The following is a 15,611-nucleotide window of genomic DNA, read 5'->3' as shown; positions in this document are numbered from 1 at the left end:
AAAGTGCAACGGAGAGGTATGGCAATCTTGCTTATAACATAAATTATAAAGGTATGTAGTAATTGGTAACCACGGGTAGTGTTATTATAGCATATTAAAAAAAGTCTTTTGTACCATCTTGTGATATGAGAGTAGTGGAATAGAAGTGCTACATGTTTTTTTTATAAGGAAACTTTACTTGACTTCGAGCCTGGAGTTCCTTATTTTTCAAGAGAATTTCAGACTCAAAGTTCCTTATCGAGTTCCTTATTTACTTAACTGCCAAAATTAGGTTTGCTAAGTATGTATAAGTATAAAATGGGCTAAAGTACAGAAAAAGACGTTCATTGAATGTTATTTCCTCAATATTTTGTCATCTTTTTGTTTAAGCTTTTGTGAATGTGTGTAAATTTAAGTTAAACTCTCTGTTCCTTTACTTATTCTTTTACTGTTCGTTTTCTTATTCTCAGTCGGACCAGTTCTTTAACAATTCCTTATTTCTCGGACCATTTTCAGTCTCAAGTTTCTTATAAACATGTTCCCGAAAAAAAACGTGTTTATGAAATTCTGTTTGTTTGTTCGGTTTATAAAAGAAAACAAAACCACAAAATATCTTACTATACGTTTTTCTTATAAGAACATAGAAAATTTTTGAAACCTCGGAATGTTCTTAACTTTTTGAGTTTTAATGTTAAAAGTTTCTTAACATTTTCTTATTTTCAACCATTTCGTAAGTATTTTTGTTTTAGAGCCCGCAAAGCCTTGAAATGTTTTTAATTTCTTCTTGGTAATTTGGTAATCGAAGCCTTATCTTAATATGATATTTCTTTGTTCTTATAAAAAACAGACCTTATTTAAAAAAACTAATTAATGAAGGTCTCGTGGTATGACTATATCATTGACAAAAATCTGTTTATAAAGCAAACAAGATCATTTTTGAACTATCACTTTCTCTATTTTGATAAAAAGGCTGTTATATGTGTTGTTTTTTCAATAACTACTGTTTTGTCTATATGCAAAAAAAGGAGTTTCTTCAAAAAATATAAAATGGCATCACAATTGAATTTACACCAGAAAATCATTACATTGAAATCGAAGATTATCGATCCTTCCAAATGCTTACCACAGACGTCATTATACCATCAAATACAAGCAAATGCACAATCTACCATTGACAACCAGAACCGAAAGTTCAATCTCGGGAATGGTCAACTATTTACTGATCCCATTCTTGCCGCTGATCAGCTTCTCCTTAGAGAATATGCTGATTCAGCATTATTTGACACCAACCGCCACAATCCAATATTCATCCCTAATGTTTTTCAATCTCACCAATACACGAAAAAGGATTCAACCGTACATCTCCTCGACTACGATGTTGATATAAACACTCTCAAGAAATGTTTGGATAATTTGAAGAAGGATTCACCAGACTACTGGTTTACAGGAGAACTTCAGGCTTTCTATGATCTCCAATTAAACAACTCTAGCGGTAATGAAATCAACGCAAAGGAATTCTCTTATTGGATCTTGAATGTCAAAATCGTGTATCTTTTGATGGAAGAGATTGGCAATCAACTGATCCAAAGTTCTTCCTCTCGTCAACCAATTCTTAACAATCTGACTTTACCATCAACAACTGAAGACAGCAAGACGTTCATCCAAGCTTGTATTCAGGAATTGGCTTCAAAATCACCAGGATCAAAACTGGAACAGACTCTCAAAAAGGTAACTTATCAATTTTATCAATGTTCAGAGAGATTTGTATTTAAAAACTTAATAATCACACCCCTTCAAAGAGAGCAATTAATCGTTAATTTCATCCTGTAGAGAGCAATTAGTCGTTAATCACTTTCTTCGATGCCGCACCAATGTTTACAAAATTGATTTTAATGTTTTTCTTACATTTTTTATCGAACGTTTTAATTGCATTCGAAATTGATTTTGTGAAAAAGAAAATCTATAAACAACGATAAAAGAAAAATATAAATTTTTCAGTGTGATTTACTTTTCTGACAGGGAAAAAGCAGTGAAACCGATTAAAGTGCGATTAGCTCGTAATCACATGATAACTCAGACAATTCGAAAATTGCACTCGTGATTTTTTTGTTTCGAATTTTCCTCGTCCTTTCGGACTTCACTCGTGCAATTATTCTCGAATTGCACTCGTAATCATGTGACTACATATACTAACCTCAATTTGCGAATTGAATTGTAAAAATCTCTTATTTTATCTCCAGACATTAAAAGACGCTAAAAAAGAAGTCGAAAACTTGGTAAAACAAAACCAACCATCCCACTCAACAATAAAATGGCTTTTCGGATTAGTTTTATCGGAGCTTGGTGAAAAAGGAGAACACTCATTCTTTCGTAAACTCTATTCCCTCAAAGACGACCCTGTTCTTGAAGATACTGTGATTCTCAGTTCCATCAATTTTCTCACCAATGTCTAAAAGAAAATGCATCAGGAGATTGACGTCCTTCTTGTCTCGTGGACCAAGAAATTAATCATAGGCGTTGAAATCAAACGGACACTAACTGGAAAAGCTTTTGACCAGTTAAATAAATACCATAAACTGATAGAGGAGAAATTGGGTGATCAGTTGGGACACGGCTGGACATATTATCCAGTCATATGTGTTGGCACGGACGATCTTTCCTTCAACAATCAACATTACATTGACCAAGAAACAGATTTGAAATGTTGGTTATCCACCTTGCTGGCAAAATATCCTACCGTTTCCTCTGGAATACCTTTCATCCCAGCAGTAAATCAAGTCAAAGACCTCCTAAGAATCATTGTGTTTGCAATTCATGCTTCAAAAACAGCACCCATTACCACATCAAACTGGGTGGAATATATCTCACAAGCCATCGATACCGTCTGCACCACTGACAACATACTCTTTTACAGTCAGCGTCAACTTCCCATCATGAAGACAGACACTTCTGAATTCGATAAGATCATTCTTTTGGCTCCCTACGGATGCGGAAAGTCTTTCATCCTTCAGGAGAAAGCAAAGCAATTGAGTGGAATGGGAGAGTACAAAGGACGTGTTATGTATGTCATTCAGAGGACTGATAATTTAGAAACCCTTCTTGATTGGAGGTTGAAAGATGAATTGGGAAAAGAATACGGAGTTGACGTCTATGGAATCATAGACGAATACGGAATGGTAAGTTGCGTTTTGAATCTAGTTTGATTCGTATTCTAAATCTAACCATATAAAAACGGCTTTGATTTATTGATCGCCTCCAAACTTTGTAACAATATATTTTTATTGATTACAAACGATAGTAGAATAACTGATAAGAGCAGTAAAAGTAAAAGAAAATGGAGATCGTGATAGTTTTAAGACTGCAAACTAGGTTGTCAACGCAGACTCATGATTCACTTTACTGCGTTATTTTCATTCGGAAAACCGTTTAAATTCTCTAGTGTGAGAAAAAATTTAGAACTTAAATATTTGTTACATATTGAAAAAATGAGAAAAAAAAATTATAAAAAGACTAATAATGCTCTGATCTACACTTAATATTGCAAATCTTTAAGCTTACTGGTATTATTTTTAAAAAAGTCAGAAACGAGTGTAATTTCAATTTTGTCGTGCATTTTTCCGTAATAGACTTTTAGGATCCTTTGCATGCAAATGGAAGAGATTTACTATAAAATAATATTTTTCTTTAATTTTACAAACAGATCGATGATGACGAAAATGAAAAGCTGGTGAAGAGGATTAAAACAAAAAACATCAATGCATTATTCATCGATGAATGTTGGATTGTCGATGAAAAACCGAAAAAAATTATAACGGATCTCAAAGAATATGTTGATGTGATTTGGATTGCATTGAATGGATACGGTCATCAGCGTATTTTATCAGGTGATGGAGATCTTTCGGTGTATGACGACTTCATAAAATTTGAACTTGACGTGAATTTAAGAAACTGTGAAAGTATAGTAAAGGAGGCATTAAGCTTTGAAGAAAGAAAAAGTTCGGGATATAAAGAGGGTTTAGTACTTCCACCACCAAACCACCCTGACGGAGAGAAACCATACTATTCCGTCTCTTTTGAAGATGCCGTGAAAGAAATGAGAAAAATCACGAACAATGGAGTGCTAGTGATATCTGATAATCTTCCACCATACGAGGCTGAAGATCTTCAAACATTGAACACGTTGAAATTGAAATGGAAAATTGAAATTGAAAAAGAACGCTTTCAACCGAGATATAAATACATTCGAGACGAAAAGAATTTTGACATCAATTCTTTCACATCCGACTTTCAACAACTTCCGTTATCCCTTGTATTTAGCTTCGACGACCCCAATGATCAGATATCGATTCTCAATAAACTTGTATATGACTGTATCGAATCACACGCTCCATTGTAAAGAGTACGGATAACCAGGCCGGTTGCACCGTGGATGAAAGATCCAAAAATTATTCAAGAACGTCAATTACTCGAAGATGCACGAGCGAACAAAAACGTTAACAATGATCATCATGCACGCTATAAAGAGATTCTTAAAGCATACAAAAAAACTGTAAAGAGCTTAAAAAACGAATTTCTTCGGAAAGCTCTATCTTCGAAAAATCCATCGATAGTCTGGAGAACAATTGACCGAATTCTAACCAAGCAGAACACTAAAATAAACCACGAACCTTCCGACATGAACAATTACTATTGTAATCTTGCTTCTAACCTCACAAAAAAACCTAATAAACCTGCAAATTATGATAATTTACTGGGTAACCCATCCATCGAAAATGATGAGAATGTTTTTACAATCAAGCATACGAATTATGAAGAGGTCTCGAGTATACTTAAAAAACTGAAAAATGATTGCTCAAGCGGGTATGACAATATACCGGTACGATACCTGAAGCCAGTCAATGAGTATCTTGTATCTCCTCTTGTTAACATTATTAACAATTCAATCGATAAGCATTTATTCCCAGATAAGTGGAAGATTGCTCGAGTCAGCCCAGTCCCAAAAATTGACCATCCAACGAAATTAAAAGACTACAGACCAATATCAATCCTACCGGTTTTATCGAAAGTCTACGAACGTGTTATTTTAACACAATTATGCGATTTCATTGAAAGGAATTCACTTTACCGTCCAAATCAATCTGGATTTCGGAAAGGGCACACCACAACAACGCTACTCTTAAAACTACGTGATGATATAATCAAAGCTATGAATAAAAGTGAAATTACACTATCAATTCTTATCGACTACTCCAAGGCATTCGATACGATCGACCATTTTACCCTCATTGATAAACTTAAAAAGTTAAACTTTAGTTCCATGTCATTGCAAATCGTTATAAGCTATCTCACAAACCGTCAGCAATTTGTGCAAGTGAACGATAAAAGATCACCCGTTCAACCCATTCACTTTGGTGTCCCTCAAGGCAGTATTTTGGGTCCAGTTTTATTTAACCTATATGTTACCGAATTATCTGACCAAATCTCCTCTCTCAGTATCCAATATGCTGATGACACAACGCTTTATCGTCACTCAAAAATTCGTGATATACTTCAATGCATCCTGGAAATCGAGACTGATATCGAATCACTTTCCACCTGGTCAGCTGATCATAATCTCTTGTTCAATGCTGATAAACTGCAATACATCATCTTTTCAACCAAACGTCTAGCGTCATATCACAAATTATGTAGTGACTACTCGTATCTTATTTCTTGTTCAAAAAAATCAATTGAACAAAAAGATGTCGTCAAGCTTCTTGGTCTTCATTTTGATAAAAGTCTATCCTGGTCCGACCATATCAACCAAATTATAAAATCCAGTCATGGTACCATTCGAGCTCTTCGTAATTTCCAACGTTTCACACCATTTAAAGTTCGGAAATCACTCGCTGAAGCTATAGTGCTATCGAAAATAGCGTACTCCATAGTCGTATTCGGACAGATCCCCGATTACTTATTAAATCGTCTGCAACGTATACAGAACATTGCTGCAGGATATGTCCTAAACCGATATGCCACACTGAAAGATGTTGTCGATCTGCAATGGTTACCAATAAAAGAGCTTATTGATTTTAATGTTTCCAAACTTGTTTACAAGGCCCTTAATGATAAAAAATGGCCTTCATATCTTTCTTTGGTGAAAGTAACTCAGCCTCGGAAGCTTCGCTCGCAGGATGATGGTATTAAAATTGATTTTGGCTTATCTAAGACATTTCAGGACCAAGCTCAAATTTTTAACGAACTCCCGAAAAATATCAGGGAAATCAAAGACCTGAAAGAATTTATTAAAGAATCAAAATTGTTTTTTAAATCTAGGGCACATACTCGTGCAACACAACAATAAAATTATAAATTTATGAAGATCTATTTTTACTTTATTACTTACTAAATATTTCCACTACTATTATCCACTATCCTTTTGCTAGTCCCTATTTCGATACAATTCTACATTCAGCCTTTTTGTCTTAGTTATCCAATTCCATTTCATGTCTATCTAGTGGTCTAGTTTTAATAAAATTTTATCCAGAAAATTTGTAAAAATATTTATATTTATTAATACTATTTATTCTTTAGTGCTTTTTATTTTGATATTTATGTTTAGGGGGAAGAACAATTTTGTATGAAATTGAACCTAATAAATGATAATAATAATAATAATAAAAAATGGAAAAGGTATGGGGAAGATCAAAACGATTTCAATGAAGGTGAAAGTCCATATCAATATCTCAAAGACGGAAACATTTTATTAGTTGTTGACTATGAATTAATTATCGGTTTCGAGTGGGAGAACATCATCATCGTCGTGGAAGGAATTTCTGGATTTGGTCATGATGATCACCCATGTAATATGATCATGAGATGCACGACGAATCTCATGATTGTTGAATAGTAGAATCTTCAGATGATGCTAATCAAAAATAGTGTGACATTGGAAAAAATGGCCAAAAACAACTTTTTGAAATAACTCCCCAGGTATTTGAATCTAGCCTTCAAATCTCAGAGGCTTATAGAACTCAAGACGAGAATATGATTGAAAAAAAAAATTTTGTTAATTGAGCCAAAATTGTGGCTGCAAATCAAAAAATGTCGATTTTTTTAGAATGTAAGCCACATCAAAACTAGAGATGATACAAAAAAGAAACCTTCAGCTCTCGATGGTAGAAAGATTGAATTTTACGAAAAGCATTAAATGTACATGATATTCCACTGTTAAACGTTCTATTTTGTGGCTTACATTAAAGGGATATTTTTGTCAGAAATTAAGCGTTTAACCTGCTCCATACATTTTTTACTCACAGAAGGGCAGTAAGCCACAATTTAATACAAAATGTAATGTGTCAATAAATAAATAAACATTCGGCTATCCATTACTTGGAAAATCTTAATAAAATCTTTGTCAAAGATCTATAATGCATTTATATCCATTTTAATAGAGCTTCTTATCGAGTCCGTAAGCCACCAAAATGTACTTTTAACAACTATATTTTACTTTTTTCCTTGATATTCAGCCATAAATTGGTGGTTTTCCTAATCAAAGTGAAAGAAAATATTGAAATAAAAAAATCACAGCACTTTTATGATGTAAGCCACATTTTCTCTCATTTAACAATATGTAAGCCACATTTTTGGATTGAATATGAGAAATCCAAACCTTTTCTGAGAACTCGCAGAAGGAACTAATGTCATATCTAATTCCATTGCTGAGAAATAGCTTCTCAAAGATTGCAGGTAGGGTAAGCCACTCGGCATGTCAGCCACAGAATTTACTCACACTTTAGACAGCTATAGATCAATTTTGAGTCAGCCACAAAATTTCATTCTTTTTGCGACGGAAAGCTGAACTATTCAGCTTAACAACAGATGCATTTACAAATGTAAGCCACAAAATGGTTTCTCTCTATGAGCAAAGTTGTGGCTGACTGTACAAATGTCACAAAACAGGGGTTAATTTTTGATTAGCATCAGATGAAACCAGTAGTGATGTTTCAGATGAATCCAATAGTGATGTTTCTTCAGATGATTAAACTTAAAAGACTAATACTCAAATAATTAATTATAATCGTTGAAATTTGTACATAGAATTTTCGAGATAATTATTTGAGTTTTTGATACTGTTTATTATTTTAAGGGAAAAAATATTTTCGTTAACATAATGAAGTCACGAATTGCAACATCGTTATTCTTATTAGCTCTAAGATTTGCAATCTTCTATGCAATCTTTCAAGGAAATGCATGGGAAAGAGTTTCATTTCAAGGTTATAACGCTAAAAATTTAAGAACATCCGAAAAGTTCAATATTTTTCGACGTTCTTATAAAAAACATGTAGATTATAGTAACATATCTTACATTTTTTTCACTTTTATTAACTATTTGGTTGACAAAAGCAAGACAATGGAACGTCAATTTTGCAATTACCCGTAGTTAGGTCTAGTACTCGTTACTTCCATTTAAGCACTCGTTACTTCTCGTTACCTACTCGCTACTTCTTGTTACTATTCTCGTTCCTCGTTATAGTAACAACCAAATTTAATAGAGCCATTGTTTAGGTACCAAAACTTAGTCTGTATATGCTTATAAACGTTATGCTTATAAAAGAAAAAACATGTAACACAGAAGCATCTTGAAACATCTACCAAGGCTTCGGAGGCAAGCACGAATAACAGTTTTGAATCGAAAGGCATACGAATATAAACGACTTTAAAAAAAACACGATGAAAGATTGATGAAATGATTGGGCTTTTACAGAAAATATTCAATATGGGGGGAGGATATAACATTTTTTGAAAATTTACCCCCACGTGACTTTTGAACACCTCCCCCCCGGATAGCAACAGAGCAAGATTACCCTCAAATTAGAGCAGGTTTACCCCCGGACAAAGCAAATCTTGTAGATATTTCACTATCCCCGGACACGATATCCTCCACCCTCCATGTATATTTTCTGGAAGAGCCCATCCTAAAAAAAGTGTTTCTTACGGTAATTTCTTCCCACAATCACATCATTAAGAGAATCCCCTGAAATAACGAAAAGAGTACAGCATGTTTAGAGTTTCGTACGTTTCACAGGCTTTTAATAGGTACTCTCGGGTACCTAATGGAGCCGTCCCCCCCCCTGTGCCCCCGCTAATTAATTTTTCAAAAATTTTCCCCCAGGACATATTCCAACTCCCCCCCCCCGCTTATTCATTTTTGGAAAAATGTTTTTGAAAGTTCTTTCTTTTGTCCTAATTCTGCTGTATTAGCCTCCTTTTCAAAAGTTTTCCACCCAGGACATTTTTATTCCAACCCCCCCCCCCCCGCCGCTTATTCCAAACCCCTCGGCTATTAGTAACCGAGAGTAGTCTTCTAAGGATGTTCTTGCAGATAAAATTACTGCTGGTAAAAATCAAAGCCCATATATAAATATTGACTTCAATGAAAATACAGAGGTCATACCTAATGTGATAAAATGGAGTCTCTATAACTAAAAAACGCACGAGGAGCACAAATATGGAGTAAGATTTGTAAGGCATTGTTAACTGAAGAGACCATAAAACATGTTCTAGTTAAGGAGACATTCGAACCTTGGTGTTTGATGAGACAGTGAAAGTGCTTGTACTTCGGGAAATTGACCAACAGTGTGGCGTCATCGAGGTCTTCCACGGTAAACGAACCATCACTGAGAAGAGAAAATGAAATTCAAAGTTATAAAAAATCTGTGGGTAGGCGCATCAGAAGAAGTTGAGCTGGTGAATGAACCATTAACAAAAGTCCACTCGGTTTGTGCACTAGAAACTATTCTTGAGCGAATTAGCTGACACGGTTTCCACATGGTAAAAAAGAGTGACCATTCAAAGCGGAAGTATCTAATTCACATTCAATACCTAGCCTGGAAGTTGTGTTTCTTTTTCTGGATGGGTGGTGAGTTCTCCTTCGTTACTTTAGTTTTCGGTTTCCGGCTGGATGGCATGTTCATTCTTTTACGCCTCTTCTTTTTACTGGAACTCGTACCTGTGGGAACAAAAGATGAGGAACGTCATCTAAATACACCCATCAACCTCTAGTGGCGCTTTTGGTAAAAATACAAGGAAAATTCGTCTTGACGACGGTATAAAAAAAACAAGTGTAAAGGCAAGTCTCTACTTTCGCGCGCTTCGATCTAACCTCCAAGCAGCTCTTCGTGCTCCATGCATTCCACGCATGCGCTCTAAAGGGAATGGTTCTGCAAGAAGACCTGCGAAGGTTCTCGGGTTTTCTTTGATGGCCGACACTCTGAAATTTCAGAGTACTTTTCACGATTCAATCGCGGCATTCGCATAAAATGTATCGATTTGCTCGGGCCGTCTTTGGATGCGTGGGCTAAACAAAACCGATTCTACTGCGACCGTGGCTTTCTTGCTCCGAACCAAATCCAAGATGGCGCCTGAAATTCACGTTTTGGCTCTTGGTCAATGTTTTGATTTTTTTATGGATTTTGAGACTTGTGAAGGAAAATTCAATGTTTCAAATGTTGTTTATTCATTTTAGTGTAGCTCTGACATACACCCACAGAAATGGCTGCTCATACTTATTGACCTAAAAGCTTTGAAAGACTTTTTGAAAGTTGTATTAATTGTACACTGATTTTGCTTGGATGTTTTCTCATTTTTGTTCAAGATGAAGGCTCAAACACCAACTAAATTATTACAGGTATGTTCTCTTATGTAATGATTACTTCCCTCTTGCAATCTGCTTGATTATTATAGGAGGTATGAATTGCATTTAATGAGAATAATTATAACTTAACGTGTGCGAAATGTCTGTCAGGCATTCAACCGACAAAAAATTGATTCAAACGTCAAGAGGTTGACTAGTTTAGGCGCTATTTGTATTGTTGGATATTTGGATACTCTATTTGGATAGAATATTGGTGAAATTTTATGTTTGTTTTCGATGATCAGTTTTTTTGTGTTCCATACTTTTTGCAATCAGACTTCAAAAACCTTTCATGAGAACTGTTTAATAGATTTGGAAGATAAACAAATACCAACTCTAAGTTCTGGAAAGTATTTTTTGGCTTGAAAAGGTTTTAAAACTCCAAATTAAATGATACTGTTTATGATTTTGTAGCCATGATGTTCAGGTGCTCAAACGGCATTCTAGCAGCAAAAAAGTTACTATTTTTGACAGGTGAAGATTCAGATTGTTCCATGTACAATTGCATGTTATCATCTGAAAAAATTCTTGGAAAATATTCAATATTTCAAAAGATACAGAGGTTTTTGCCAGTTAGTTCTTACAAAAAATTGTTTCCTATAAAATGATAAATAAATCTTGAAAACTGCGGGCCAATCATATACCGGTATCTGGTCACGTGTCGTAGTTTTTCCCAGACCCCGCCGAACGCGGTTTTGTAAAATTCCGCTGAATAAACTTCTCAGATCATCATATGCCTTAGCAATGGTGATCGGTTATGAGATTAGCTTCGATCGCACGTTTTCGAGCAAAGCTTCCACACTATTGGTGAAAAGTGAATGAAACAACTCCATTGGCGCGATCTGACGCAACGGTTGAAAAAAAGTTGAAATGTGTTAAACTTTTTTTTCGAGAGCGCGCTACATTTTTATGACGTAATCTTTTTTCCAAGCAAAAAGGACTGAAGCCAAAAAGGGCGATCGCAGCGCGCGCAAGAGGAGACCAGTCTTAAGAGTGCGCTTGTAGAAAGTGCAAGATACCCTTACATTAAGGCGATAAATTAACGTCACAATATAATTTAGATGTTTGAATCAGAGACTTGGGAAAAGGTCTATAAAGTTTTGGCGGTACTTTGCGAGAAAGAGTGGCACCTTTCGAGCAGATAGCTATCAGAAAAAGGAGCCTTCAGGATAAGACTTACTTATCTAACTTTTAAGTCTGCAATCATGGACAAAAGATTTGTAGACTTTTCAAACATTACTCAATTGTACCAAGAAAAGCCTTTTTGACACTTGGAGAAATTCCCATAAATGATCCAAAAGTAGTTATTTGCCATCTACATGTTTTCTAGCAGTCCTTGTGATTTTTGGACTGAAAATGACTTAAAATGACTTAAAATGACTAAAATTGAGTGAACTTTAGCCACACAGGTGGTGGGTGCACCAGAAAACTCTGAAAAGTTGTTTATAATTAATTAAACCATCTCAAATACGGTCTTATTAAAATTATATGTCTTATTAAAATTATATGTCTTCTCGAAATAGTTGAAGAGCAAACCTCATTGAACCTTCAATCTCAGACAAAAAAACCCCTTTAAGCATAGTTTGCAGAGGGGTCTGAACCCCCCTAGGTTTATTTCATCCCCCCCTATATACCCATTCCCCCCTTTTGTAATGAAATCTTATCCCCCCCTTTTTTTTACAGAAAATCCGTTTCGAAGGAAACTCGCTTTCCCACCTACCAGCAAAATTATCAACAAGAAAGAGTATGAAGTATTATAGTCACGAGCCAACAATGACAGAATATAACTAGCGTTTTTCATTAATCTTGATCATTTTAAAATCTAATCTAAAATGTGTGTGTTCTGTTGAAAATTCTTATTAATTTATAGTTTACTTTCGCCATATCCCCCCCTTTTTTATTTGATCCCCCCCTACATTCCCATCCCCCCTAGTTTTTTCGGCAGATCTCGGTACCCCCCCTACAAAGGCCCTCCAGAAAGTTGGCATCCCCCCCTATTAAAAAGGGGGGGTGCAAACTATGTTAAGACGTTGCTAAAATTCATTTCCTTCAGTGTCAAGTGGGTTTGGCTTCTGGACTTGTCACCTTAACTCTCCAAATCTAATAAAAACAACTTTGGCTCCGGTAAAAATGGGTTTTCAGAGTTTATTTTGAAAATTTTCATGCATTTTTGACGAGAAAGAAACTAACAAGCAAAAATTATCCTGCTTACGTTTTTCTTCAGCTATCGGGAGTTGTTTCAAAATTATCGTCGTCCTTCTCATAGGCGATTGTCGTTCGAAGTGTATGGTATAAGGGTTGCGAAGTTCCTTTTCAACTGAAAAAAATAAAAAATGAAAACAACATTACTTATTTCAAAAGTTTGTCTTCTGTGCTTCAGCAAGATAGAACCAGAACTCCTATTACGGTTCTTACGGACTCAATATATATCCCGCATCCATTGACCCCACGAAGAACCGCGAGACTAATAGTATACAAATAAGGTTAGTTTTAAAAGCTAGGCAGCTAAATACACCTTTTCGACCGTAGTCGCGCGGTCAGGCGCGTGCCACTTTATCATTTAATTTATCACCCTAAACTCGATCCAATCCTTTTTTACAGTTTTTCTATTGTCTTTAGGTGCCCGGTTTTAGAGTGGTAAAACAGCCAAAAAATGCCCGCGCGGCAATTGGCGGCTACTGGCGAAAAGGTGTAATACATGAAAACATAAACATAATAAGCATCGCATAAGGGCGCACCTTTGGGCGTGGTAAAATCATCTATAGTCTGGTTCTTAGTATCAACTGTTTGGTTCCGATCATCTTCCTTGGAATCCAATGTCTTCTCAACAACAACATTTTTCTCCATATCGACGTCATTTGATTCAACGAGGCTTGTTACCACGTCATTTGTTTCGACAATGTTCTTGGTAAAGCCGTCTGCCGTTTCTCGAATGACGGATTTTTCAGCATCGTAGACAGTTTGACACACGAACGATTTGACGAGACGTTCATCAGTTGTGATCTTCGTAAACGTCGAAAATTTAAGGAATCGATTTAATAATCCATTAGGTCAGGGTACGCTACCTCTTTTCTATAGGCTTTGTAAGAACACACTGTTCAGACATTTATGACACATTCATTATCTTTTGATAAAACAAAGACAATAATTACAGTGTCGTAAAAACCGCTCTCATCCATAAACATTGCAGGGTATCTCGCTACGCCTATGTAAACTGTACATAAATCATCGCGTAGATGGTTCCAATTAAACGATTCAAAGGACATCACTTAACATTTGCTTACACTATATTTTTAAACAAACTAAAGAACAAGTATCTTCTCATTCGCGGGAGCACGAAATTTGAGAAAGTCTATTGTCGATGTTGCATTGTCAGCATAGAAGAGCGCTCCCTTTCTATATCATAAAAAAGAAAGTCTTCAAATGCAATATCGACTGCTTAAAGGTTTTGTTTTTAAATAAAAGTGATAACATTTGCTTAATCGTCAATTTTAATTCACAAGCTTTTTCACATTGGATTGACATAGATGTGGAGCAAGATTGGTCAATTCAAGGATGTGAAACATTCACGGAAAGAGTGAAAAATATATCAAATTCACCTTTCTAGCAGATCTCCTGAGTGTTTGTTCACCTTCATCAAATTGTTTTGTCAGATCTTTAGTTGGAGTTGCATTGTTCTGGGGCGTTGATGGTTTTTGACCAAGACTTTTCGGATGTTCAACAGGGCTTGTAGATTCATTTTCAAAAGTAGGAGATGATTTTGCAAGGGTTGGTGACACTTCGAAGTCGAAGTCGAAGTTTTGGAGGGATTTCATACTAGTGGTGATTTCAGAATCTTCCATTCCGTCAGGCGCTTGCACGTCCATCAAAAGTTCTGTCGGTTCTGCAAATAAAAAAGAGTTAATTCAGAAAGTAAATTCTATAGTAAAATCAATTTCTCTTTTTCAATGATAATGATATTATCTTTAGTGGATAGATTTTCTGTACGCAAATCGAAAATCAAAAATTTTGGCGTAGACAAAATTTCACGAATCAGCCTATTCTTTCACCTTCATTCATTTTTTCCCAACGGTTTTTGCAAAAATTCTGATTTTAACTTCAGATTGTTGAAGTTCTTTTGAAATCTTGTTTTTACTTTTTATTTTTTCACTTTTAGTTTTTATTTCCTTCAAAAGTTTTTATTACCTTTTTGGTATTGGTTGTATCAATTGGATCAATATCAAAGATAATCAAATAATAACAAAAATTGGCCATATATATTTCATTGGATCTCTGGCTAACATCAATCGCTACTGGACCAGTTGTGGTACCATAATTCTCTGCAAGAAAAGATTACTAAAGACCACATTGCTTTAACACACCAGGTTAGCCCTGGATCATAGAGGTATACGTTTATATTTTTACTTCCAAGTCAGCAACAAGGGTCCTGTTGCCAAATCCTGAGGAACAGCTGCACATGACAGTGAATCTGATATTCCCATGTGCAGCTGATCAGGTAACTTTTCATCTTTTCGCAATTCTATGGTTTAGACTGACTCCTACTACATTCATTATATACCAGTTAAGTGCTCCAGTCTCTGGTTTCCGTTGCGGAGACTACCTAAAATGTCTAAATCTACTGAAGTTAACGGTGTCTCTTCGGACGTGATTCAAGGCTGGAAAACATCCCTCGCTGAACTTGCAGAGCAGGCTTCAACACCTAAAATCAGAGATTGCCTCAGATCATACAATCCAGAAAATCCTACGAAAGAAAACATAAATTCTCTGAAATCGTCGTTCAACAAGGACGTTATTATGGACACTCTATCTTTTCTATCCAAAGCTCCTGTCGACACCATCCGACTTAAAGATGAAGCTGTCAAGAAGCTTTGCCTAAAAATAAAAAATTATTTTGAAGACATTTGTCAAATCTGCACTGAACCATACAGAATCAAACTCGATCATCAACCATTTATTA

At 35.5% G+C, this 15,611-nt stretch overlaps 2 protein-coding genes across 2 annotated transcripts in view; one reads left to right on the top strand and one right to left on the bottom strand.

Annotated features, from left to right (window-relative positions):
- Positions 1-15,611, bottom strand: part of LOC136801674 (mucin-3A-like) — a 32,543-nt gene that overhangs the window by 5,976 nt on the left and 10,956 nt on the right. The window contains exons 9-14 of the mRNA XM_067058321.1: positions 14,254-14,537; positions 13,393-13,657; positions 12,867-12,971; positions 9,844-9,970; positions 9,544-9,638; positions 8,957-8,995 (exon numbers count right to left, since the gene is read on the bottom strand). Coding sequence (XP_066914422.1) covers positions 8,957-8,995; positions 9,544-9,638; positions 9,844-9,970; positions 12,867-12,971; positions 13,393-13,657; positions 14,254-14,537 — 915 coding nt within the window. The remainder of the gene's footprint in view (positions 1-8,956; positions 8,996-9,543; positions 9,639-9,843; positions 9,971-12,866; positions 12,972-13,392; positions 13,658-14,253; positions 14,538-15,611) is intronic.
- LOC136801673 (uncharacterized) lies at positions 983-6,048 on the top strand. Its single transcript, XM_067058320.1, has 3 exons — positions 983-1,707; positions 2,220-3,155; positions 3,680-6,048. Exons 2-3 carry the CDS (start codon positions 2,439-2,441, stop codon positions 4,373-4,375), a joined length of 1,413 nt encoding a protein of 470 aa, XP_066914421.1. The 5' UTR covers positions 983-1,707; positions 2,220-2,438; the 3' UTR covers positions 4,376-6,048.

Source organism: Clytia hemisphaerica, unplaced genomic scaffold (genome assembly GCF_902728285.1).
Source record: "Clytia hemisphaerica strain Z4C2 unplaced genomic scaffold, Clytia hemisphaerica genome assembly, whole genome shotgun sequence".
Classification (NCBI taxonomy): Eukaryota; Metazoa; Cnidaria; class Hydrozoa; order Leptothecata; family Clytiidae; genus Clytia; species Clytia hemisphaerica.
The sequence above is the reverse complement of the archived record's forward strand: the minus strand, read 5'-3'. Positions and strand labels throughout refer to the sequence as shown.

Coding starts and splice junctions, on each gene's coding strand:
- LOC136801673 (XM_067058320.1), top strand. CDS start 2,439: ATGCATCAGGAGATTGACGTCCTTCTTGTCTCGTGGACCAAGAAATTA. Junction 3,156..3,679: donor TCATAGACGAATACGGAATG/GTAAGTTGCGTT, acceptor TTTTACAAACAG/ATCGATGATGACGAAAATGA.